This window comes from Erinaceus europaeus, chromosome 1 (assembly GCF_950295315.1).
Source record: "Erinaceus europaeus chromosome 1, mEriEur2.1, whole genome shotgun sequence".
Taxonomy (NCBI): domain Eukaryota; kingdom Metazoa; phylum Chordata; class Mammalia; order Eulipotyphla; family Erinaceidae; genus Erinaceus; species Erinaceus europaeus.
In genome coordinates, this window is record NC_080162.1 from 88841285 (window position 1) to 88867810 (window position 26526).

The 26526-nt window shown below is 40.3% G+C and overlaps 1 protein-coding gene across 1 annotated transcript in view; it reads right to left on the bottom strand.

The window, feature by feature from the left end:
- Nucleotides 1-346: 346 nt before the first annotated feature.
- The window catches only part of SERINC3 (serine incorporator 3), a 30468-nt gene continuing 4288 nt past the window's right edge, over nt 347-26526 (bottom strand). Inside the window, exons 2-11 of the mRNA XM_007530876.3 lie at nt 25591-25752; nt 23548-23741; nt 21156-21235; nt 20243-20380; nt 14297-14466; nt 12178-12268; nt 10772-10952; nt 9229-9456; nt 7657-7833; nt 347-874 (exon numbers count right to left, since the gene is read on the bottom strand). Of these exons, the coding sequence (XP_007530938.1) occupies nt 7695-7833; nt 9229-9456; nt 10772-10952; nt 12178-12268; nt 14297-14466; nt 20243-20380; nt 21156-21235; nt 23548-23741; nt 25591-25752 (1383 nt within the window). The 3' untranslated portion in view covers nt 347-874; nt 7657-7694. The remainder of the gene's footprint in view (nt 875-7656; nt 7834-9228; nt 9457-10771; nt 10953-12177; nt 12269-14296; nt 14467-20242; nt 20381-21155; nt 21236-23547; nt 23742-25590; nt 25753-26526) is intronic.

Here is a 26526-nt window from a genome sequence, read left to right on the forward strand (position 1 = left end):
GGAAGTACTTGAAACTTCTTTGGGGCCGACAAGCCACTGACACCACCTTAACAAGGTGGATGCTGGGTCAGTTTTCTGTCCAGAGTGGGCACCATTTCAGCTACTCACTCATCGATCAATGTCTTGCTTCCAACTAAAAATCAAGTTTGCCTTTCAGTGCAGACACATGATGGTGAATTCATCTATTTCAGTGTTTGTTTTGACCAGAAACTTATTTTTCTAGTGCATTTTCTAAGTCAAAAGTGGTGAACACATGTAATTTTTGTAACTATGACTGAGTCTTAAACAATAAAAATTCCTGTAAGACCCAAAGTGTGTAATTCTTTTGTGACAATGACAGCCTAGATAAAGATGCTGAGGTTTTATTATTCATGGTACATAATGGCTTAGGCAGTGCTGTGCCTCCCTCCCAGTGGGTCACACTGCCGCACACTAGCACACTGTGCATTCTGAAGATGTCAGGCTGGCTGTCTCTAAAACCATGTGCAGTTAGAAGACACCAGAGTGTGAGAAAGAGATGCACAAAGTGGTGGAGACAGTATGCAATTTGTTCCATTCTCAAGGCCCTGATGTACTTCCCAAACTGGCTTGAAGGCATCCTGTAATAGCTAACAATTCCTGAATGCTTGCTGGGCATCAATGATGCTATAAGCTTCACAATCTCACTGAATCTTCAAACACTCTTAATGAAGTAGATATGTCCTTGTGGGAAAGGAAGGCACAGGAAAATTAAGCAGTTTGCCCAAAGACACATAGCTAGTCGAGTAGGTAGAGCTGAAGTTCAAAGTCATGCAATATATTTCTTCTTATTGATCCCACTATTTCTTGCAGCTGGCTGGAGCTAGGTTGTACATGTCTCTTGTTTACTCCCCAACTAGGAAAGAGAGGGAAAGAAAGGAAATATATTTTTTTAATAGAGTGAGAAATTGTCAATCCAAACCTGGGCTCTTAGAAAATGTGAAACAGGGACTGGGCAGTCGTGCACCAGTTGAGCAAACACATTACCATGCCCAAGGACCTGGCTTCAAGTCCCTGGTCCCCACCTGCAGGGAAGGGAAGCTTCACAAGCGGTAAGTAGTGCTGCGAATATCTCTCTCCCTCTCTAGCTCCCATTCGCTGCAGGAGATAAACTAGGTTTTCATGGTGTTGGTGATGGGATATTCTTATGCAAGATCTCTATACAGAGTGCTGGCATCTGATGGTGCAGGAAGTATTATATTGTAGCAAAGCAACACTTACATCTTACCTGGGGGAAGTTGTGCAAATTGTTCTCATTCTATTTCTCAGATTTGGCAACAAAGAGCTAATGACTAGGGTGGAGGGTAGACAGCATAATGGTTATGCAAACACTCTCATGCCTGAGGCTCCAAAGTCCCAGGTTCAATCCCCCCCCCCACAAGCCAGGGCTGAACAGTGCTCTGGTTGAAAAAAAAAAAAAAAAAAGCTAATGAATATAGTCCTTTTCTTTTCATATTGGCATTACAAGGGAGGATCAATTTATGAGCTATTTTATAAACCATGGGAATTAATTTCATGTTAAAATGATCCAACATTTTCTTGTCTTTCTGCTAAAATGCTTTGTTCTCCTCATTGTCCACTCCTCACAGTTATTACTCTGGCACTCCTATAAATCACTATAAATTACTAGGGCATTAAACTTCCTGATTTAGGTTACTAGGTAACAGGACAGGTAGAGCAACACAAAGTAATAAAGAGATAAATAGCAGCTCCCATGAAAAAGCATAAACTCAGTATCTGTCATTAATCTGCAGCCAATGTTTCATGCTACTGTGCTTAAAGCTACTGAGTAATGAATTATTTTAGGACATTACTTTTCTGGGAAAAAAAATTATAAACCAAGTGTTCACATTCTTCTTACCTGATAAAGTTCTACTCACTAAGATTACATTTACCTGTAGTAAGGTATTTGTTACTGCCTTCAGGTATTAATCCCCCCCCTTTTTTTTCTTTTACCAGAGCACTGCTCTGCTCGGGCTTATGGCAGTGTGGGGGATTGAACCTGGGACTCGAGAGCCTCAGGCATGAGTGTCTTTTTGCATAACCATTATGCTGTACCCCTACCCTTAATTCCCTCTGTTAGTGATGTAGCAGTTTACCAAATCAGTAGGCTCCCCTACATATTTCCAAGTAGTTACTAGTTTATATTGTCTCCTTTATACTTATCAGTCAAGAAACAATGAGCTGGGGGTCCAAGCAGTGGCACACACTTTACTATGTGCAAAGACCTAGGTTCAAGCCCCTGGTCCTCACCTGCAGGGGGGAACCTTAAGAGCAGTGATGTGGGGCTTGGTACCTGTACTACGAATCCACTGCTGCTAGAGACTTTTTTCTCTTTTGTTGCCCTTGTTATCATTGTTGTTATTATTATTGTTGCTGCTGCTGTTGTTGTCGGATAGGAAAGAGTAATGGAGAGAGATGGGGAAGGCAGAGAAGATAGACACCTGCAGACCTGCTGTCTCTATCATTCCTCTGCCTCTCCCAATTTCTCTTTCTTTCCTCTCTGTCAAATGAAAGGAACAAATGGCTACTAGGAGTGGTGGATTTGTCATGTAGGCATCAAGCCCCAGTGATAACCCTAGTAGCAATAAATAAACAAGTGGGTGGGGGTAGATAGCATAATGGTTATACAAAGAGACTCTAATGCCTGTGGCAAAGTCTTAGATTCAGTCCCCTGCACTACCATAAGTCAGACCTGAGCAGTGCTCTGGAAAGAAGCAATTAAAAAAAAAAAAAAAGGGAGTCAGGCAGTAGCGCAGTGGATTAAGCGCATGTGACGCAAAGCGCAAGGATCGTCATAAGAATCACGGTTCAAGCCCCCGACTCCCCACCAGCAGGGGAGTCGCTTCACAGGCGGTGAAGCAGGTCTGGAGGTGTCTATCTTTCTCTCCCCGTCCTCTCCATTTCTCTCTGTCCTATCCAACAACAACATCAATAACAACAAAAACAATAGCAATAAAACAAGAGCAACAAAAGGGAATAAATATTTTTTTTAAGTAACAGTTGGGGGGTCGGGCAGTGGCGCAGCAGGTTAAGCGCATGTGACGCAAAGGGCAAGGACCGGCATATGGATCCTGGTTAGAGCCCCCGGCTCCCCACCTGCAGGGGAGTCACTTCACAGGTGGTGAAGCAGGTCTGCAGGTGTCTATCTTTCTCTCCCCCTCTCTGTCTTCCTCTCCTCTCTTTATTTCTCTCTGTCCTATCCAACAACAATCACATCAACAACAACAATGATGAAACAACAAGGGCAACAAAAGGGGAAAAAAATGGCCTCCAGGAGCAGTGGATTCGTGGTGTAGGCACCAAGCCCCAGCTATAACCCTGGAAGAAAAAAAAGTAACAGCTGGATCTAATGGGGGGGGGGGGGGCTGGGATTGTCTTACTGTTAACTGGGCTAGTCACAAACTTTTGGAAGCCTCAGACTGATCTGTAAAAGGAGACAATCAGGGGGCCTGGGTGGTTGATTAAGTGCACATGGTATGAAGTGCAAGGACCTGCGTAAAAATCCCGGTTTGAGCCCCTTTCAGGGGGGTTGCTTCACGGGTGGTGAAGCAGGTCTGCAGGTATCTATCGTCCCCTCCTCTCTTGATTTCTCTTTCCTATCCAACAACAGCAGCAGCAATAATAATAATGATGATAAACAACAAGGGCAACAAAAGAGAAAAAATAGCCTCCAACATCAGTGGATTCATAGTGCAGGCACCAAGCCTCAGCAATAACCCTGGAGGCAAAAAAAAAAAAAGACAATCACCACTTTGAACAGGAGTATACATAAATGTTCACTGCTTGGTATATGTAGCTATTTTTGTGGTGGCTGTTATTACTTTTCACCTAAGGAGACAGGCATGACTTGAGTCACTAGCAGTAATTAGGACATCACTGAATAGGCTGCCTGATTTGGGTTTCTAGGTAACAGAGAGTAGGCCAATACAAAAGGAGTAAAAAGATGAATACCGGCTCTCATGAATATACATTAAGTCTAATGACTGCCTAGCAACCTGCATGAATATATCAGCCATCAATCTGTAAAGATCAAATGCATGACTTCTATTACTGAATATTCACTATAGCCTGAATGTATAACAAGGAAAATACTACTAAGTAAGGTACTTGGACATTGAAACAGTTACTTATTAAAACCTGAGAGTCCAGCCAGGGTAGATAGCATAATGGTTATGCAAAGAGACTCTCGTGCCTGAGGCTCCGTGAAGTCCCAGGTTCAATCTCCTGCACCACAATAAGCCAGAGCTGTGCAGTGCTCTGGTGTTTCTGTCTCTGTCTCTCTCTGCATCTCTCTCAAAAATAAATTAAAAAAAAAAAAAAAGACCCAAGGGTCAGGGATAGTATGAGACTCATGCCTGAGGCCCCAAGGCCCTAGGTTCAATCCTACTACATGCCATAGTAGAGTAGTAGAGTAGTCTTTCTCTTTTTCATGAAAATAAATAAACCTTAAAAAAAAAATTAGATCTGAGTTATAGTTTGGTCCAGAGTATCAAGATTGAAAACAGGGCAATGGCCATTCTTTCACTGTATCACTGTTAAGAGAAAGTTTTATTTCCATTTTTTAATTTTTTTTTAATCTTTATTTACTTATTGGATAGAAGCAGTCAGAAATCTAGAGGGAAGGGAGTGATAGAGAGGAAGAGAGATAGACACCTGCAGCACTGCTTCACCATTCGTGAAGCTTTCCTCCTGCAGGTGGGGACCAGGGGCTCGAACCCAGGTCCTTGAGCACTGTAACGTGTACACTCAAGCAGTTGCGCCACCACCCGGCCCCTGAAAGGTTCATTTCCTAAACAACTGAGTGGCTTGCCAGATGAACCTACAAAGTAAATGTCCTATTCAGCCAGGATCAGTAAGCTTTCTTCTAGTTTTAACTTAGTAAAAGTGGCAGCACTGCTATTGCTTTTGATTTTAAAAGCATACGGATGGCCAGTACACTAGGGACCTCAGTACACAATCATCTTCATATTGATGAAGTATCAGGTGACTCATTCAGAATGAAATGATACCATGAAGTCTGGTGGTTAAAAAAGCATTTGCCTCCATTAAGTTATGTTGGTCTTACTCAAAATTCTGACATTATTTGTACATGTAGATAATTCATCAATTATGTGTATCTACAGGGTTTCCTAGCAACATGCTAACTTATTATTCTTAAAGGAGAGGAAAAGCAAGGCAGGAGCAGTGCCCCCTTGGTTTAAGAGAATTTGGTATTTCAAAAGTTTTCATCAAAATAAGAATTTTATTGGGATTGTTACACCTGTGACAGTTCAGTAGAACCTTTAATAACAGGAGGGAAGTGACACATCATAATGTCTTGAATTTGGGAGACTTAAAGGTCTTAATTTGTTAAGGAAAGTGGGGTGTCTACACTGGCAAAGGAGCTAAGTAAATCTTACCTAGTCTTTAAGTCCCCTGCCACTTTATCCCTACACTGACAAACTACTAGCTTAAAAGATGGTATAGTTCAAGCAATACACATCAAGTCCTTGCCTCCCTCCCCCATCTTCACCTCAACTCAAAGAGTCACCTCCATGTTCCATCCGTTTAATTCAGTGAAGATACCTTAAGTCTTACCTCCACTGGATTTTGAGTGAACATCTCTTTCCTTTGAGTAATCTAGTCTCAACTGATCCTATATTGAAATTAGCAGTTACTGGTTCTTCAAATGGGTTAGCACTGTACAAAGTACCTTACTCTTTAAACAATTTATGTATTAAGTACTTTTATTCAATGGAAGTAAACAAAAAAATCAAACAGGTTGTCAATCTGTCCAGAGTCATAAGGCAAAGCATTTACTCAATAAGTATTAGCTGAGTGATTTAACAGAGAGAAAATAGCACATCTGGATGCAAATGCAACTTTTTCCTCCCCGTTTCTCACCTTAATAAATGTAATCACCACCACTCAGGTCATTAAACCAGTATCAGTCAGGAATCCATTTCAAACTTGTCTCATCCTCACCCTCAGTTCTGTTTAAATTCTTGTACAGATAGCCCCTTAAAATCCACTGATATAGCACTGCAGAAAACACCATCTGAAAACACCATCCACTATGAATGTCACTATGAATATGCTAACGGTTACTTCCAACATAAGGTCCAAACTCTTTAGAAAGGTTTTCAAAAGGTTTTCTTTAAGTTAGTCCCTGCCCACTTCTCCATTCCAGCATTAAGGAACAAGATTTATTCCCGCCTCCTCCCTCGTTCCCCACCAAATTCCCTGCCTCTACCATACCTGTGTCTGCCCTGGAGCAGTGCATTCCACTGGCCCATTTCTTTCAGGGACTATTTCTTGGCTTGCATATTACTTTTCCCAGGAAGCCTACCATGACATTACTCTCTCCCCATGCCAAGTTGAGTAAATAAGCCCAGCTACCACCACCACCAGGCGCCTCTCCTTCCAGGTCTGTGTCATTCCTACATGACAGTAACACATTGCACAACATGCCTGCTCATTTTCACCCTCCTCTGAACTATAAATCCAAAGCTGGTAGAGCTGTTGTCTGCCACATTTAAGACTGTATTCCAGAACTTGGCAGGGACTGGCACTGAACAGATATGCATGATCTAAAATAAACATTTGCTGAAAGGACAAACTGATTTACCTCCCTGCATACTATACCTCACCAGTAAGTCTCCTGCTAATGCCTGCTTTGTCTTTTATTTACTGAAGTGACATCCAGAAGCTATTTAGTACAATGTTTAAATGAGTACATGACTATTCACCAGTCAAACTAAATTTCAGAAGAAATGAGTACATTCTTCTAAGTGCTTAATAATCATAACTGCCCACATGAATCCAAAAAATATAGAATGGCTGCTCATATAAGCTGTCTTAGAAGAGAAAAAGATGTCTTAGAAACTTGTGCCTGTCTATTTTAATCAAATATCTTGTAGTGCAAATGTAATTCACATGCAGTTTACTTTTACATACTCATAACAAGAGAACTGCACATATTAAAGCTGTACTGCTTTCTAAAGTGAATTTTTATTTTAACCAAACCTGCATTTACTGAAATTAGAAATTCTTTTGAAGCCACAGACTGGAATTAAGCAGCATCAATGCTACAGTATTAAAAAAAAAAAAAAAAAAAGTTAAATGAAAGACTTATGATGTAGAAACAGCAGCCATATCAGCAGTCTTTTTCTTGGCAAGTACTCACCCCAAGTACTATGACGCTACATCAAGAGTTTAAGGACTTGAGGACTGAATAGAGCGTTTATGATACACAAGAGTTTCATTGTGGAAAGCTATAAGAGAAATGCTTTTTTTTTCTTTTCTTCTGAAGGATATTGTAATAGAAATATATTAATGATAGCCTCAAATATCCAACATTTTTCTATCTTACATTTTAAATCAAAGTTGTCAGTACATATAGTTCTTAATAAAAAGCTCTCTTCACAGCACAGCTGTAGTTCACTTAAAAATGCAAAAATTTTCCCTTTGTGTTATATCCTTACAAATAAACATAATATACAGATTAATGAACACTTCAAATTCTGCATCAAGCATTATTCAATCTTGCCCCTTGATATAAACCTGGATATAGTCAATTTGCAAAATGTTCACCTAATATCCTAGTTGAAGCAAAAGTAAAAGTAAAAGTGATAGGAGTTTTCAGCAAAAGGAAACCTTTATGAATTTCTGTGGTGTCCTTGGCACTCAGAAATTTAGTTGAAGTCTCGGTTGGTGAGGACGAGTGGAGCCACAAGGGTCCAAACATAGAGGAGGAGGCAGACCCAGCTGGAGCTGATCTTGACCCACACTGCTGGCCACTTGCTGGTCATGGTCTGGAATTGTGCATCAGGGCTGAGAAAACAAGGAAAGAGTCAATAAAGCATTCCACTATCAGCACCCAGCAGCACCCTGCAAAGCCAAGAACCTCTCCACTGAAACTTGACTGACTATATACCCTAGTTCTTGAAAGAGCTAAAACTTGAATCACCTGTAGTTTTTAGTTTCTTCAAGCATGGAATATCCTGTTCTCAGATGACTATCTTCTTGCCAGCGTGGTGAATCCTAATATTTGCTTACTTCAGCAAAATTCTTTAGGAATATCTGGCTATTAAAGATAATGGTAAAAGTCTAGAATGAAATTCTATCAAGTCTGAGGAGATAGCATAATAGTTATACAAAAGTACTTTCATGCTTGAGGCACTGAAGTCTCAGGTTCAATTCCCAGCACCATCATAATCCAGAGCTGAGCACTGCTCTAGTCTTTCATTTAGAATGAAACTGTATCCCTGAAACTTTCCTTCTAACATATTTTATTTTAATTAATCCCTTCCATTTAATCCCCCAAAACTTATTATAGTCCTTTTTTAGCTGCAGAGTAGTACTCCACTGATAATATGTTCCCTGACTTTTTAGTGGTTTTTATTCCATTACTAGAGGCTTCCCCCCCAATCCAACTGTATCAAACCTTATATGGCTTCCTTTACCATATTTTAAACTTTTCATCAGGAAAATGAAAAGGCATATACCAGAGAAGCATGTGGGCCATTTGGCAAAAGTAGCTGATCCTGTATGGAAACTGAAGTCCATTTCTATGCACCTCTAAGGCCCTGCCTTCACTTCCTTTATAAATATTTCGGGGGTGGAGGGTGCTGGGCAGTAGTGCAGTGGGTTAAATGCACATGGTGCAAAGAGCAAGGACCAGCGTAAGGATCCCGGCTTGAGCCCCCGGCTCCCCACCTGCAGGGGGGTCACTTCACAAGCGGTGAAGCTGGTCTGCAGGTGTCTATCTTTCTCCCTCTGTCTTCTTATCCTTTCTCAATTTCTCTCTATCCTATCCAACAACAATGACAGCAACAATAATAAACAAGGGTAACAAAAGAGAAAAAATAGCTTCCAGGAGCAGTGGACTCATAGTGCAGGCACTGAGCCCCAGCAATAACCCTGGAGGTAAAAAGAAAAATTTCAGAGGTTAAGCAAGACAGCTCACCTGGGAAGGCGCCTGCTTTGTCAGCACTCAACCCAGCTGACCCCCCACTGCACTATGGTAAGTTCAGTGTTTGGGGATTTTTCCCACTCTCCCTATGTCTGGGTCTCTTTTATCTGAAAAAGTTCACCAGAAGTATTGAAGTGCCAATAACGAAAAAGAAAAATGAATGAATCTTCACTGTATATGTAAGAGAAGAAGATTATCTGAGGTCAGGGGCAATGGATGGGGATTTTAGAGGCTATCTTATCTATGTCTCCTACCTGTACCAGCTGGTCAAGGTCATCATGATATACAAAGATGCCAAGAAGAGCATCAAGTGGAAGGCAGAGTAGCTGTACTGCACTCCCTCTTTCTCATTGTCCAGAGCCCGCCGAGGCTGTCCATCTTCTTCATCACTGGCACCATTGGCATTTGCATCATTGAGGATCACACTGTCACTTCCTGACAGGGTCAGCTTATTTACTTGACTATTGGTGGAAGTACGAATGCTGTAAAGTGATCCCAAAGACAACTCAGTAACTGGCCATGAAGATAACCTGATGCCACTGACTTACATGCCTGAAAGTTATTTCTGAATTTAATCTACTTTGGGGACTGAAGGTCTTCTGAAGATTTCTGTTTAAATTTCTGAACTATTACTTGTTATTGTAACATCAAAAATTCTCTCATCCTTAATAGTTTAATTGCACAGGACTTACCCCAAACACTTTTGTTCTGAAAGTCTACTTTCATAACTTTACAAGAGCCTTTTCTATGCTTGTAATATACCATTCAACAATTGTTTCTCAGTTAACTTACTCATTCTTCAATTCTCTGACTGTACTACATTCTCAGAGGCCTTTCCTGGCATCACCCCCCTCAGCAGGCTGGGTGAAATCCCTATAGCTCCTTATGCTTCCCTCTGCTGTCCTGTCTCTTGGTATTTAAGGAACTCCTTAACAACTATGGTGTCTATTGATTGGTCTCTCTCCCTCCATCTAGAAAAAGTAAAAACAAACGAAAGTAAAAAAACCCTCACTAACATTTTACTAAGTAACTAATAAAAAGAACTATACCATCACACAATCTTCTCAGTAAAGAAAAAGCATTTGAGGGGGCCAGGCGGTAGTGCAGTGGGTTAAGCACACATGGCACGAAGCACAAGGACTGGCATAAGGATCCCATTTAGAGCCCCCAGCTCCCCACCTGCAGGGGAGTGCTTCACAAGAGGTGAAGCAGGTCTGCAGGTGTCTATCTTCCTCTCCTCATCTCTGTCTTCCCCTCCTCTTTTGATTTCTGTCTGCCCTATAAAACAACAATGATAAACAAGAGCAACAAAAGGGAAAAAGTAGCCTCCAAGAGCAGTGGATTCATAGTGCAGGCACCAAATCCCAGCAATAACCCTGGAAGAAAAAAAATACAAATAATAAATAAATAAGAAAAAGCATTTGAGTGATCAGGGAGGTAGTGCAGTGGATAAAGCATTGGACTCTCAAGCATGAGGTCCTGAGTTCAATCCCTGGCAGCACATGTACCAGAGAGATGTCTGGTTCTTTCTCTCCTCCTGTCTTTCTCATGAATAAATAAAATTGTATAAAAAAAAAGGAAAGAAAGAAAAGGTAAAGCATTTAACAAAATCAAATGCCCTTCCATGATAATAAATTAATCCAGAAATAAAGGTTCTTCAAACTAACAGATGACATTAGGAAAAATCCTCCTGAACTAACACTATACCTACTTATGGATAAAACCCTAAAACTAAGATTAATTCTACTCAGTTCTAGTCCTCATGAGAACTCTGTTATAAGTACTTTTTTCACTCACCTCGAATACATAAGGCAAATAACAAAGACTATGAGGCTAATGAAATTCTCTGCATCCAGGAAATGCCCACTCTTGGCTGGTGGTGGAACAGTAGGAACTAGAGCAGTTGAATTTCCAGGAGCCAGAGTTGGTGCAGTGATGTGTGTGATGATGCTCAACAGACCAGGGTTGCAGGAACGATCTGGGAATGGGAAGTGCTTTATTACCCTTAGTTGTAATTCATTTTGTGCCAAGAAAGAATTTGAGAATTAAATAACACTTAGTCATGACATAAAACATAAGAATGCTACACTTAAAAGAATCTGAATTTAGCATTCAGTAATATGCAATCAATGACTTACTTAAAAAAAAAAAAAGATTCACCTGTTGGAGGACAAGCTTTACATGTCAGAGCACCTGAGTTTTAGAGCCCCCCGCCACCACAGCGAACTACTAGTCCAGGGGAAATCTCATGAATAGTGCTATGGTGTCTCTCTTCTCTCTCTCCCATCCTCTATTTAAAAGGAAAAAAAAAGAGCTCATGGAGCAATAGAATCAAGCAGGCAAGAAGTCTCAGCAAAAATCTTGCAACAAAACAAACAAAAATAAAGATAATGTATTTGTCAAATTTCATAAAGTTTATCTTGATTTTACTGGTTTTTTAGTTCACCTGGGAAATTCTTTTGGTTCCATAGTTGTGCAAAAGCTTTTTTTTTTTTTTTGTGCAAAAGCTTTATGCAACTTTATTCCTAGTTTTATTTTTTAGATTGCATTAAGAATACAATTGGATGTTACAATGCACAAGGACACAGGTTCAAGCCCCAGGTCCCCACATGCAGGAGAAAAGCTTCACAAACCATGAAACACTATTACAGGTGTTTCTGTCTCCCCACCTCTATATCAACCTCCCCTCTCAATTTCTGTCTCTACCCAATAAATAAATAAATAAAATTTTAAAAGAATACAATTAAAAATAAGCTTGAGCATCACTGGAGGGTCTGCAATAATTATTTGCTTGTAGAGCATTCACAGAATACCTTACTGAAAAACAATCCTACAATAATTGCAAAAGATTAACTACAGTTATTTCTTTTTAAAGCCTATAAATGCCAATGCGAGATTCAGTTAAAAGTAACTCTACAAAGGGTCAAAACAGGGTTGCCTTGATGAAGCCTTAATTAGACTTAAGGGAAAAGCCTAGACTATCTAAAGTACTGCAGCCCTTTAGGCTGTCAGCTATGAATAGCTGTGGGGAAAAAAAAACCTCAAAAGGTAAGTATCAAGCATATAGTAAACACTGTACATTTAGTTAAGTTTTTGTTTGTCTGCTTCGCTGACAGTTCTCTAGCTTTAGTTTTTGAACTCACCAATGGAGTAAATTCCTACTTTCTAGTCATCAAATGGACATGCTACAGATATTCTCTTACCAGGCTCATTAGACATGGCTGACCAGGTGAGGTACATGGTGTAGCAGGTGATGACAGAAGACTGCAAGAGGCCAGAACGCGGCTGATGTTCCTATGGAATCAAAAGAAAAGCTATGGCACAGAATTTGCTAGAGCTGACTTTATAAAAACTCAGGATATTTTCCTAAGGCCTAATGAATTATTATGATTTAATGATAAGATTAAGTCACCTTTCAGTTTAAGCTTGCAAAAAATCTAATAGCAAACATATACTACTGGTGCTCAAGGCACAGTATAACCCTAGATAGTCCTATATACTACATAACATTTTTTATTACCTATGACTTGATATAATATTGAGTCTAAGGCCAGATATGCCTAGTCACCTAGATGACTTAGCAATTTCCTTTGGAACATAAATTTTCTCACTTTTAAAAACAGTCATGTCTATGTGTTCTTTCCTTACTTCATACCCATCAATTTTTAAAGCATTTTTTAATAATGAAATCGAAACAGAATGAGGTTAAATATTAAAATCAACTTTTTTTCTAGTCTAATTCTCCCCCAAACATATCTTCTTCTAAAGATTTACTTTTTTTTTTGCCATGGTTATTGCTGGGGCTCGGTGCCTGCACTACGAATCCACTACTCCTGGGGGCTTTTTTTTTTCCCCTTTTGTTGCCCTAGTTGTTTATCATTATTATCGTCATCCAATCTGGTCCCCTACGCCTACACTGAACTTCTCTGTTCCAGACTCTTGGAAACAGAGTTGGCAGTCAGGTGAGGTAAAGAACAAACACCTCATCACAGACCCCTGCAAGCGTCAACCTGGCTTTGACCTAGCATGTTATGATTGGGCCCTCCTCAATCGCTATCGAACAGGCCATGGCTGGTGCGCCGCTATGTTCCATCACTGGGGAGCCAGAGACGACCCCAACTGCCCCTGCGGCTACAGACAGACTATGACCCACATAGTCAACGACTACCACCTCTCCAGATTCAAAGGAGGTCTCGAAACTTTACATCAGGCTCAACCTGACGCTGTTGACTGGCTACGCAAGAAGGGCAAACGCTAGAAGAAGAATTGTTATTGTTATTATTGCTGTCGTTGTTGTTGGATAGGACAGAGAGAAATCGAGAGAGATGGGGAAGTCAGAGAGGGGAGAAAAAGACAGACACCTGCAGACCTGCTTCACTGCTTGTGAAGCCACCCCCCTGCAGGTGGGGGCCAGGGACTCAAACTGGGATCCTTGCGCAGGTCCTTGTACTTTGCACCATGTGAGCTTAACCCACTGCACTACCTCCCAGCCCCCAGATTTACTTACTTTTTAGATAGACAGAGAGAGAGAGAGAAGGAGAAAGAGACCAAAGCACCAAAGTTACTTCAATGCAATGGAGCCTAAACTCAAACCTGAGCCAGCAGATGTATTTTTCACACATGTGAAAGCCATGGGTAGAACTCAGGACTTTATGCATGCACCACTTTATGGTGGTCCATCCACTGTAACCCTCTTGGGAAGCTCCCGAAAATATCTTGATTAAAGAATTAACATATTTCCCTAACAATGCAAATGATTTCCAAGTTTCGTAGGGTTTTTTTTCCCCAATAAGGAAATTATTCTCTGACTTATGATACAAGCACTCAATGTTATTCTTTATAGTTACTAAGTTAAAATAATGAAGACTGTACCATTACATGTACAAAAATCTAAGTAGATTAAAGCTTAGGCACAAATTCACATAAAAGATTAGCTAGGGGCCAGAAGATACTTTGTTCTGTCAAGGCACAGAACTTGCATGTGTGGTCCAGGAGGTGGTGCAATGAATAAAGTATTAGATTCTCAAGCAGGAGGTCTAGAGTTCAATCCTTAGCAGCACATATACCAGAGTAATATCTGGTTCTCTCACTCTCCTGTCTTTCTCATTAATAAACAAATCTTTAAAAAAAAAAAAAAGAAAAAGAAAAAAGAAATTTGCATGCCTGAGACGCCAGTAGCCAGGTTCAATTCCCAGCACCACCTAATGTTGAGCAGTGCTCTGGTCTCTGTCATAATAAGCAAGCAATTAATTACCTAGGATTTAAACTCAGTATCAACCCCCTCCCCAGGAGAAAGCAGTAAAAAAAAACAAACCATCATACCTGAACTTTTGGAAGGACTGATATAACAGAAACCACAACACAAAGGATAAGATTAAAGCTGATGAAGAACTTATTTTCTGTGCAACCATCTGATTTGGTGTAATATGCGTACAATAGTCCAACAAAGACGATTGACAGAGTATATAACAAGCTTGTGGCAGACAGCAAAGCTAGAAAAGAAAAAAGAGAAACCAGTATGAATGTTCACATTAAAATAAAAATTTTCTAATGAAGACCAATTTTATTATACTCCACATAAAATGTTATTTAAAAAAACTATTTTAGAGATATTACCTTACTTTTATGGTAATCAGTAATTTTTTTACTCCAATATCACTTTATTGAGGAAATGCTGATTTACAGATTTTGTCACAAGGGTACATGTTGGGACCATGTGCAAGCCTGATAGAGCTTAGGGAGAACCACCCCCGTCCCTGGATGGAGGTCTGAGAAGATAACCTCTTGGTAAGTCTCTCTCAACCGAGGTGAGCATTAAGGGGGGAAACTCAGACTTGGTTCTTTCCTTCTTGACTCTCAGGCCCACAGAAACCCCAGTACTTCCCTCCATTAACCGCAGGCCACATGGCCGCAGATTCACTTATTCAAAGTCACCTTCTGATCACAGAAGAACACACCTTATCACACACTTCATCACACACCTCAGACCCCAGACAAGAGAAATTCCAAACTATATGGCCTTTTGATATCCATCTTCTCTCTGTCTCACCCTATGGGTTTAACCCCTATGCTTCTCTCAAATACCTTTGGATAATTAAGTTGTTTGTGTCTTGGAGAATAACTGTCTTGTATCTCATCAATTCCTGTCATACCAGCCCCCTACCTTAGGGGCATGCCGACCGTTAAGAAGCCTGTAATGTCTGACATATTTCAGTAATAATTCCCTTCGTTTGTTTTTCTATTTAACTCATGTCCATCTTGCTAATAAACGAGTTCTGAGTCCTGAACACGCTGGAGAGCTCCCTGGTGTCTTTTACTTCGTGTCACCCGTCATGAGCAAGAAAGAACCAGTCCGTTACCTTTCCCCTGGAGACCACCCCAAACCAGAGAGAGAGAGATACCGAAAGGTACATTTCTACATTTCCCAAAAAAACATATCAGTATATTTCACCCTTAACCAAACCATCATCTTATTCTACCATAGGGACTTAGTTTCCCAACCTCCCCTTGATAATCCTCCCTTCTTGCCAGACTAGCTTCGCCAGAGAGAGAGAGTCGAGGAACTCATGGCTGAGCAGGAACGCAATGCAATGCCTTTATTGATCAGAGACAACGCCTTTATATCTTTTGAAACGGAAGTGGCAAGTGGGAAAAGGAAATGACTAGGAGAGAGGGTGGAGAAAAAGAGCAGGAAGGTAGCAAGCTTCCATAGCAGCTGTTGCGAAGGTTCTAACCAGTGGGGATTAAACCAATACCCTGTAGGCAGGGTGTGTCTCAGGCAAAACAATGATTATGTAAATAGACGACAGCATCAAGCAATGCAGGGGACAGGGTGTAATGACCAACACCTTCTCTTTTCTGAGTCCCCAAATCTGTTGGTAGATTACAATTATGGTGGCCATACTCTAATCTTTCCATCTTTTTACAATTACGGTGGTCAATGATTTTAAGTGAAATAATAGAAGCAGCAAGATTGAAGTTTTAGACTGTGTGAGAATTAGCTCATTGATAAAAATATGTTAACATCCCAGTAAGTGGGACAGTTCTGGTTCTTTTATTAACAAATAATTAAACGTTAGAATGATGCCACCACAATCAATTCACACTGAATTTTCTTCCCACATTATCTACCTTTATGTCAAGAATCAGAAAACCAGGCTGCTAATCATTCCAGCTAGAGTAAATTCTCACTTCTCTGGAGTTTTCTTTTTTTATTGTGAGAGAGACTGACTAGAACACTGTACCATCATTTTATACAGTACTGGGGATCAAACCCAGGACCCCATGAATGTGAAGTATACATTTCTTTCCACTAAGCCATCTTTCTGGCCCTAGAATTGACCCTTAATTCTAAATGTTAAGTAATGTACATTACAAGCTTTTCTTAGAGACCTAGAAGACACAAAGTGGCTCAATTCACAGCAAGCAAAATGCCAGAAATTATATTAGTGGAAAACAAAATAGTTAAATCTATGGCAGCTTTAGCTCTCTAGCTACTGGTTACATAAACCTATTACCCATCGTCAACAATAAAGTTAAACAATTGTGGGAATGTGCCTCATCTGCTATTCACAAATACCCGAAGTAACTAGCAGCCCTTCCTATCACTTGCATACTCAATTCAGTGTAAACTCATTCAGAACCAATTGTAGCAATGTTGAACTCAATCAGCTGGTGTTTACTAAAAACATACTTGACAAAACCAATTTCTATTAGCCTTAAAGGATGTTCCATGTTTAAAATTAAATAATGTATGCATTGTTATATGATTTTTTTTTTTTACTTCCAGTTACTTCAAAGTATGTTCATTATTAAATGTGTCTAAAACTTAGTGGTCCAAAATGAATTATAGAAGAAACAATTAGGGGCTGGGTGGTGGTGCACCTGGCTGAGTGCATGTACAATGAGCACTGATGTGGGTTCAAGCCTCTGGTCCCTAACTGCAGGGGGAAAGCTTTGCATGTAGTGAAGCAATGCTGTCTGTCTCTGTCCTCTATTTCTGGCTATCTCTTATCAAATAAATAATAATAACAATAAACCTTGGGGGGGGGGGGGAAGAAGACTAGCATGCTTTGAGAAAAAAATGTTAAAAAAGAAACAGAACTAGAGTACCACTCCAGCACATGTGAAGCTGGGGGACTGAACTCTGGAGCTCATGCTTTTTTTTTTTTTTTTTTTTTATTTATTCCCTTTTGTTGCCCTTGTTGTTGTTACTGATGTTGTCATTGTTGGATAGGACAGAGAGACATGGAGAGAGGCGGGGAAGACAGACGGGGAGAGAAAGACAGACACCTGCAGACCTGCTTCACCGCCTGTGAAGCGACTCCCCTGCAGGTGGGGAGCCGGGGCTCGAACCGGGATCCTTATGCCGGTCCCTGCGCTTTGCGCCACCTGCGCTTAACCCGCTGCGCTACAGCCCGACTCCCAGGAGCTCATGCTTTTTAACCCCAAAGTTCTAGCCTCTGTACCACCTCCCATCAAATTCAAATTCTTAAATAAGATATACATACTTATATCTACTAGTTTGGAGGGATAGTCATATAATAAAAGAGCAAGCCACAGGACAATATGTAGAAAACCTATTTATACTTAAATACCAAATTTTGTGTATATACATAAATACGTAAAGATCCAATAAAAGGTGGTTACATTTGGGGAGCAAAGCTAGAGAGCTAAAGCTGCCATAGATGGTTGCAGGTGGGTGGGTAGAGAAATATATTTTACTTTTCATAACATTCTATCATTAAGGGCCAGGGAGAGAGCAACAAGGAGTAGTGCAACAGCCTGAAACACTGGAGGTCCCAGATTTAAAACTGAACACCACCGTAAGCCAGAGGTGAGTAGTGTTCTGGCAGAAAAAAAAAAAAAAAATCAATTTGTGATGAATATAGTACTATCTTTAAGACTTTAAAAGAAGCAAGCTAAATAAGGTGAAAATTGGAAAATATGCTAATATATACCAAAAATCATTTAACTCTTCTACTTCTAGTTTAGTCCAAGAAAATAATAAAACTATATTCAAAGATATATCAGACAATTATTATAATAATCAAACTATGAGAATGTATGATAGATTTTTAAACAGAATAAAATGCAAACATATTAGGTACTTTTCAATGAATGGCTTACTTTTTTTCCTATAAAGATACACACAGAAAAAGCTGAGAAGGATATAGATCAATATGCCAACAGGCAGCAATAATCACTTGAGTTGAACTATCTGTGAAACCTTTTACTTCAATAACGGCAGAGAAGGCAAAGCAAGAAATCTGAACAATGATTATTTTTGGTGCCCCTTTCCCCACTAAAAAAATAAATAAAATTTTTTGTTTTCTATTTCTGTTTTTACCAAAGCACTGATCTGCTGTAGCTTATGGTGGTGTAGGGGATTGAACCTGAGACTATGAAGCCTCAGGTATGAGGGTTTCTTTTTTTTTTTTTTTTAAGCATTTTATAAAGTCTTTTTAAATTTTATTTATTTATTTATTTTTGAGAGAGAGAGAGAGAGAGAGAGAGAGAGAGAGATGCAGAGAGAGAAACACCAGAGCACTGCTCAGCTCTGGCTTCTGGTGGTGTGGGGGATTGAACCCGGGACTTAGGAGCCTCAGGCATGACAGTCTGTTTGCATAACCATTATGCTGTCTCCCCAGCACTATGAGGGTTTCTTTGCATAACTATTATGCTATCTACCCCCATTTCCCAAGAAAAAAAGTTTATTAGTTGTTTTTTTGTTTTGTTTTGTTTTTTGTTTTTTTACCTCCAAGTTATTGCTCAAGCTAGGGGCCTGCTCTATAAATCCACTGCTCTTGAAGGCCATTTTTCCTATTTTGTTGCCCTTTGTTGTTTATCATTGTTGATGTTGGATAGGACAGAGAGAAATCGAGAGAGGACAGGAAGACAGAGATGGGGAGAAAAAGATAAGACACCTGCAGACCTGCTTCACTGCCTGTGAAGCGAAGCCAGAGGCTCAAACCGAGATCCTTACGCCGGTCCTAATCCACTGTGCTACTACCCAGTCCCCAAAGTATAGATTTTGCAGAATATTTTACAGAGTAGGATGGGGGCAGATAGCATAATGGTTATGCAAACACTCTCATGCCTGAGGCTCCAGTGTCCCAAGTTCAATCCCCTGAACCACCATAAACCAAAACTGAAAACCAAACAGTACTCTGGTGAAAAAAAAAAAGATTTTACAGAGTGTAAGATTATACTTGAACAAATCAGTGAGGACTATTTCATCTGTCTGACATATGTAAGCAGATACCTCACACATGGGCCCAATTTGTTTCTTGTCCATTGGATAAAGTGTTGAACTCACAAGAATGAGGTCCTTGATGCCCAACATCACTAGGGCCAGAATATTTTGGTTCTTTCTCTCACTTCCTTTCTCCCTCATTAAGAAAAAGCTTTTGGGGGCCAGGCAGTAGCACAGCGGATTAAGCGCACATGGTGTGAAGCACAAGGACTGGCTCAAGGATGCCAGTTTGAGCCCCTGGCTCCCCCACCTGCGGGGTGTGTGTGTGTGTCATATCACAAGCAGTGAAGCAGGTCTGCAAGTGTCTATCTTTCTCTCTCCCTTTTTTTTTTTGAAAAAGAGAAATCATTTTATTTTTATCTTCTTTATTTATTATTGGATATAGACAGAAATTGAGAGGGGAGGGGGAGATAAGAGAGGGAAAGAAAACAGAGATATCTGCAGCCCTGTTTCACCACTTGTGAAGCTTTCCCCCTGCAGGTGGGGACCAGGGGCTTGAGCCTGGGTCCTTGTACACCGTAATGTGTGTGCTTAGCCAGGTGCACCACCACCTAGCCACCTCTCCCTGTCTTCCCGACCTCTCTGTTCTATCCAAAACCACCACCAATAACAATAATAAAAAGGGCAACAAGAGCTGAAAAAATGGCCTCCCGCAGTCGTGAATTTGTAGTGCAGGCACTGAGCCCCAGCAATAACTCTAGAGGCAAATAACAACAACAATAATAACAACAACAACAACAATAATAATAGTTTTTAAGTTTTAAGAGTGGGGGTAGAAGATAGCATAATGGTTATACAAATGGATTCTCATGCCTGAGGTTCCAAAGTCCCAGGTTCAATCCCCCCACACCACCATAAACCAGAGCCATAAACTGAGCAGTACTCTGGTATACATTAAAAAAAAAAAGTTTAAAAAAAATAGTTCATACATTTAATTAATAGAGATTTGCATTGTACACAAAGTTTAATGTAGCACAGTGCAGTAGTTTTCATAGGTGAGTTTATATACCTACCGGCATACCAGCACCTTGGGTTTCCTTCTTCCATATTATTTACCCAGGATTCATTCCAAGAGTGAGCACAGTCTACCAACAGCACCAGTTGAATGAGGATGAAGAGGAAAGCCCCACCCATACCAATAATAAACCAGGCTAGAAAACAAAAACATGAAAGTATTAACCGGTCAAAATACTATAGACTAACATTCTAAATATTTCAACTCAAGTGAGATAGATGGCAAAGAAATAGTCTGTCTCTAGTAGTATAACAATATTACTTCAATTTCAAACTCAAGTGTTATGTTGGTTCCATGCTTTTTAAAACTTTTCCTACCCAGCCCTTTTGGGGCACTTTTGGTGCTATGGTCTCTTTCTTTCTCTCCTCCTGTCTCATCCTAACTGAAAAAGCCAGCCTCAAGTGGTTGGTGGAGAAGGCCCAGGAAAGGAAGGAGGTGGAAGGAGGACAGGGGTGGTGGAAGGGGAAGAAACTTGTTCTATCTTGTAACAAGGGATACCTAGTCTCTGATACTCCAAATGGTACTAATAAGTCTTTTCCTGCAGGAAGGGGGATCAGGATCACAATGGAAATTCACAGGTGTCAATGACATGTTAAGGACACAGGTTAAGTACAGCAAATGAATTACAAGTCTTTTTGTAACAAGCTCTCCAATTAACATAGTACAACCAAGTGAGAAGGTAAAGTATTAAAATACTGGCAAATGATTAACATATAATTACAGAATAGCTGAGAAACCGGGTAAATGCCTTCTGACTTTAATTAATCAGTCAATATATTAGTACCAAATGTTGTAATTCAGCATCACTTCATTTAAGTACCAGTTCAGTAAATCAGTAATGAAGATGTAGCTTTAACTCAATTACTCGTAGAACTGACATATATTAAATGTAGTTAAATAGTAAGCCATACCAGTGGTGAAATGGCCCCCGGGAATGTAGAAAGAGCCAATCATGATACCAACAATGGCAGCAATTTTGAAGAACCAAAACCTATTAAATAGAAAATACATTTATGAAATGTTCCGCTTTTTCTTCACTAAGAAAAAATTGGGGGGGGGGGGGGCAGGCGGTGGCACACCTGGTTAAATGCTCACATTAAAGGGTACAAGGACCCAGGCTCACACCCCTAAGGCTTTTCCCCTGCAGGGGGAAAGCTTCTCAAGTGGTGAAGCAGGGCTGTAGATCTCTCTCTCCCCCTCCTCTCAATGTCTCTGTCTTTATCCAGTGATATATAATATTTAAGAAAGGTTCAAGCCCCAACAGCAAAAAGAAAGATGGCTTTCTGAAATGCAAAAATTAAGTCTTAGTAGCACTTCTTTCTTTTTTTATATTTATTTATTCCCTTTTGTTGCCCTTGTTTTATTGTTGTAGTTATTACTGTTGTTGTTGGATAGACCAGAGATAAATGGAGAGGAGGGGAAGACAGAGAGGGGGAAAGATAGACACCTGCAAACCTGCTTCACCGCCAGTGAAGTTACTCCCCTGCAGGTGGGGAGCCAAAGGCTCGAACCGGGGTCCTTAGACTGGTCCTTGCGCTTTGCACCACCTGTGCTTAACCCGCTGGGCTACCACCTGACTCCCCTTAGTAGCATTTCTAACATAGTTGCTTGGGTTTATTAGAGGAAAGGACCAGACATCACTCTAGCATGTGTGCAGCCAGGGATGGCACTCAGGACCTCATGCTTGAGAGTTCAACCCTTTATCCACTGTGCCACCTCCCAGACCATCTTTTCTTTTCCTTCTTTCTTTGAAACCAGAGCACTACTCAGCTCTGGCTTATGGTGGTGAGGGGATTGAGCCCAGGACTTTTGAAGCCTCAGGCATAAGTCTCTTTACATATCCATTATGCTGTCCACCCACCTATCCCTCCTGCCCCCTCCCCCCCCCCCCGTTTATTTCCTTTCCTACCCCCCTTTTTTTGCCACTAGGATTATCTCTGGGACTCCATGCCTGCAATACAAATCCACCACTCCCAGCAGCCACTTTTTCAATTTTTTTTTTCCTTTCTATTTTTTGACAGGACAGAGAAATTGAGAGGGGAGGGAAGACAGAGAGGCAAAGAGAAAAGATAGACTCCTGTAAGACCAGCTTCACTGCTCATGAAGCATTCCCCCTGCAGGTGACGAGCAGGAGGGTGCTTGCACATGGTGATGTGTGTGCCTAATCGGGTGCACCACCAATCAGCCCCCCTTAGGTCTATTTCTTAATTTGACATGAAGCTACTGCATTTAATATTTCACACACTTTAGGGACAACTGTGAACAGAGAGAAAAAATTCATTCACATTTGTATGGAGAAATAAGTAACTGTAATGTTCCTCACTTTTAACATTATGATAGGAGTATTTCTAGAATTCTGAAGAGTTGTACACTAGTAATGTTAACTAAATAGTAACTACTAGATGAGTTGAGGGAATTTCCACCATGGAATCTTCTTTCATAACATCAACTGTAATGTCTTGCCCACAATCAAGCAATTCATCACAGAAATACTCAGGATCAAACCTGGCTTTCGGCTCACGATCTTTAGACCATTATAGGGCAGACAGAAAAGAACTTAGAACTGTACAGACCTGTCTTACTTCTAACATTCACTGAAAATCTTGGGCAACTTATATAACCTGAGATTCAATTACTATATGTGTAAAAAGGGAAACTGCTGTACTCATAAAGTGGACAAAACTCTCTTCAGTCTTTAAATGAAAATTATAGTCAAGAATGGGGGGGGGGGGACCTCTACTTATTCCTCTCCACTTTCTCTATATGATGGGCTTCTAAATGAAAGTGGCACCAACACAACTTCACATGTACAACCGGTCCAAAACATCTTACTTCGCACATCACTCATGCCAATGGGGTTAATTTAAATTTTGTAAATCAACAAATAGAAGTTTTAACTGTAGACAAACTTTTGTATTCTCTATATTATATCCTCAAGAATGGCAACTTTGAGGTTGGGGAACTAGCTCAACTAGTAAGCAGAGCATGGGACTCTTGAGGCTCCTGACTCAATCCCTAGCACAACATGTACCAGAGTGGTGTTCTGGCTTCTCTTATTATGAATAAATCTTAGATGCATTTACTTATTTGTTTTTTACCAGAGCACTACTCAACATTGGCTTTTGGTGGTGTGGGGAATTGAACTTGGGACTTCGGAGCCTCAGGTATAAAAGTCTTTATGTATGGTACTCCTCCACCCTATTATGAATGAATCTTAAAGGAAAAAAAAAAAGAATGGCAGCATTAACTGCTGAAAGGGAAGATCCACATATACCAAATTAATAAGTAGTAAATCTTACGTACCCATTATGTACTGATGCTCTGGGATCTTTACTTGTTTTTACTTTAATCATGAGTAGAGAGAAAACAAGGAAAAAGATGGCCAAGGCAAAGCTGACCCGATACACAGCTTTATAATCAACCAGCACATCACAGCCTCCACCTGCCATTTTATCAGTGGCCTTTAATTTAAATCCTCCATCACAGAATCCAGGAATCTGGAAAAAGAAATTCCAGTATTATGGGTATATCCACATTTAAACAGAAATTTTCTATCACTACAGAAACGGCTGAATTTAAAAAAAAAAAAAAAAAAAAACTGACTACTTAAGACAACTTTAAGACTATCCCCATAGTTTTTTTTTGTTTGTTTTTCCTTTCCTTTTTTGGCTCTCGCCTTATTTACTTGCAATTATGTCCTAAAATTATATAAATACTTTGCATCGGGGGTCTGGTGGTGATGCACCTGGTTGAGTGCACATGCTACAGTGCACAAGGACTCGGGTATTTAAGCTCCTGGTCCCCACCTGCAGGGGGAAGCTTCACTGAGTGGTGAAGCAATGCTGCAGGTGTCTCTCTATTTCTCTCCCTCCCCTCTCAATTTCTCTCTGTCTCTATCCAATAAATAAAGAAATGATATTAAAAAAGAGACAAGTACTTTGAATCGTGATAATAAAAGTTAGGGAAGCAAAGAGAGAACTCACTAGGTAAAATGCTAGCACATTATCAGGCATGAGACCCTGCTACAAACCATGGTACAAGATGGCAGGTGTTAGAGCAGCAGCATTTGCTTTGGTGTTTCAGTGTCTGTATGTGTGTGTCTCTCTTTCCCTGAGGGGAATCGAAAAGCCCAGAACGGTGAATCAAACATGCACAAACCCCAGTTGTATGGGCATGCATGCACACTCGTGCACAAATGGATTAAGTGCTAATTTTGTTCTTTTCTCCTGATGAGATTATCTACCATTTTTCTGTAATTTTCACACCACTTCCTTCTTCCAAAGGGGAAAGGCTATTTTAAATATTTAAATCTTAAATGTACATGGAAAGAAAACATTTTAGGGATACTTTTTAAAGTAAATTTTCTCTCAATGATTAAACTAACGACAGTTAACTAAAGTTTTTAAGACTCAAAATCATTCTTCTTTGAAGGTTTTGCGTATGTGTGATGCTACTGAGATACTACCTGGCCCAATTTTTTTGTTATATACATCTACTATTTTCTTTTTAAGAGAAAGTGACACCAAAGCACTGCTCTACCATGTTTCATCCTTGATACTATTCAAAGTGCTCCCGTATGGTTTCAGAGATGGAACCTAGGGTCTCAGATATGGAACATTTGTGCTCTATTGCTAAGTCACTTCTGAGGCCCCCATTCTGACTGTATTTCTCAAAAAGATCTAGTATTTTCATATTCTGTCTTGCCGATAGCCATACACAAAAATTAAAAAAGAAATAAATAAAATTACAATAACCTCATTTGTTGTAACAATGAAAAAAATAACATTAACTACAAGTCAAATTTTGCAAAATGTATAAACAATAACAAGTAGGGACTGGGTGGTGGTGCACCTGGTTGAGCAGGCATGTTATAATGTGCAAAGATCTGGGTTCAAGCCCCCAATCCCCACTTGTAGGGGAAAGCTTCACAAGCAGTGAAAGAGTGCTGCAGCTGTCTTTCTCCCTTTCTTTCTTTTTTAATATTTATTTATTTATTCCCTTTTGTTGCCCTTGTTTTTTTATTGTTGTAGTTATTACTGATGTCATCGTTGTTGGATAGGACAGAGAGAAATGGAGAGGGGGGGAGAGAAAGACAGCCACTTGTAGACCTGCTTCACCGCCTGTGAAGTGACTCCCCGGCAGGTGGGGAGCCGGGGGCTCGAACCGGGATCCTTCCACCGGTCCTTGCGCTTCATGCCACCTGCGCTTAACCCGCTGTGCTACCGCCCGACTCCCTTCTCTCTCCCTATCTTCCCCCTCAATCTTTTGTCTCTATTCAATAAGTAAAAATCCTTTAAAAATTAAAAAATAAATAAGTACATTCAGGGCATTATTACTTCTCCATACCTTCTTCAGCTGAGTGTCCAGGCTTCCTGTCCGCATGATACAGGAGATAATAGTGCCCAGGAGAAGAATGAAAGCATAGATGAGGCGAGTCACAGTGGAATTTTTCGTGTTGGGACAGCAACTACACAACAAACATGATGCACCACTGCAAAGGCATGGAACCTGTAATAAAGCACACCTTGGTTATTTTGAGACCTTCCTCTGTGGATACCATCCTGACATTTTAAATGTCACAGAAAACACTGCACCAAATCATGCAAAGACAATTTCCCCACTAAGAGAATTATGGCTGGCTAGAAGTGGTTAAAGGCATCTGCTCTAAAGAGAATACTTTGTGCCATTTTATCTTCGTAAGCCACATAATTTATATCTCTTTCTCCATCTGTAAAATAGACTCAATAATAGAATCTTCCTTCCTCAGGTATTGTTACATAAAATTAATGCTCAATAGTGCTTAGATTTTTTTGATGTTGTTGTTGTTGTTTGTTTATTACACCAAAGCACTGATCAGCTCTGGCTTATGGTGGTGCAGGGAACTGAATTTGGGACTTGGGAGCCTCAAGTATAAGAGCCTCTTTGCATAACCATTATGCTGTCTACCCCAGCCTGTCAACAATGCTTAAAATAGGAGTTGACAGATGTAGTAATAATGGAGATATGACTTAGAAAGGAAGACTGGACCATGGGGGAAAAATGAAGAAGGGTAAGGGTAAATAGCGTAATGGTTATGCATAGACTCTTGTGTCTTGAGGCTCTGAAGACCCAGATTCAATCCCCTATACCACCATAAGCCAGAGTTGAGCAGTGCTCTGGTAAATATATATATATCAGTCCATATCTGTGACTAAGGGAGAACTACTGCAGTTTCCAATGAAGGGAATGGGGACACAGAATTCTGGTGGTAGAACAGTGTGGAATTATATCTGTTATCTCATA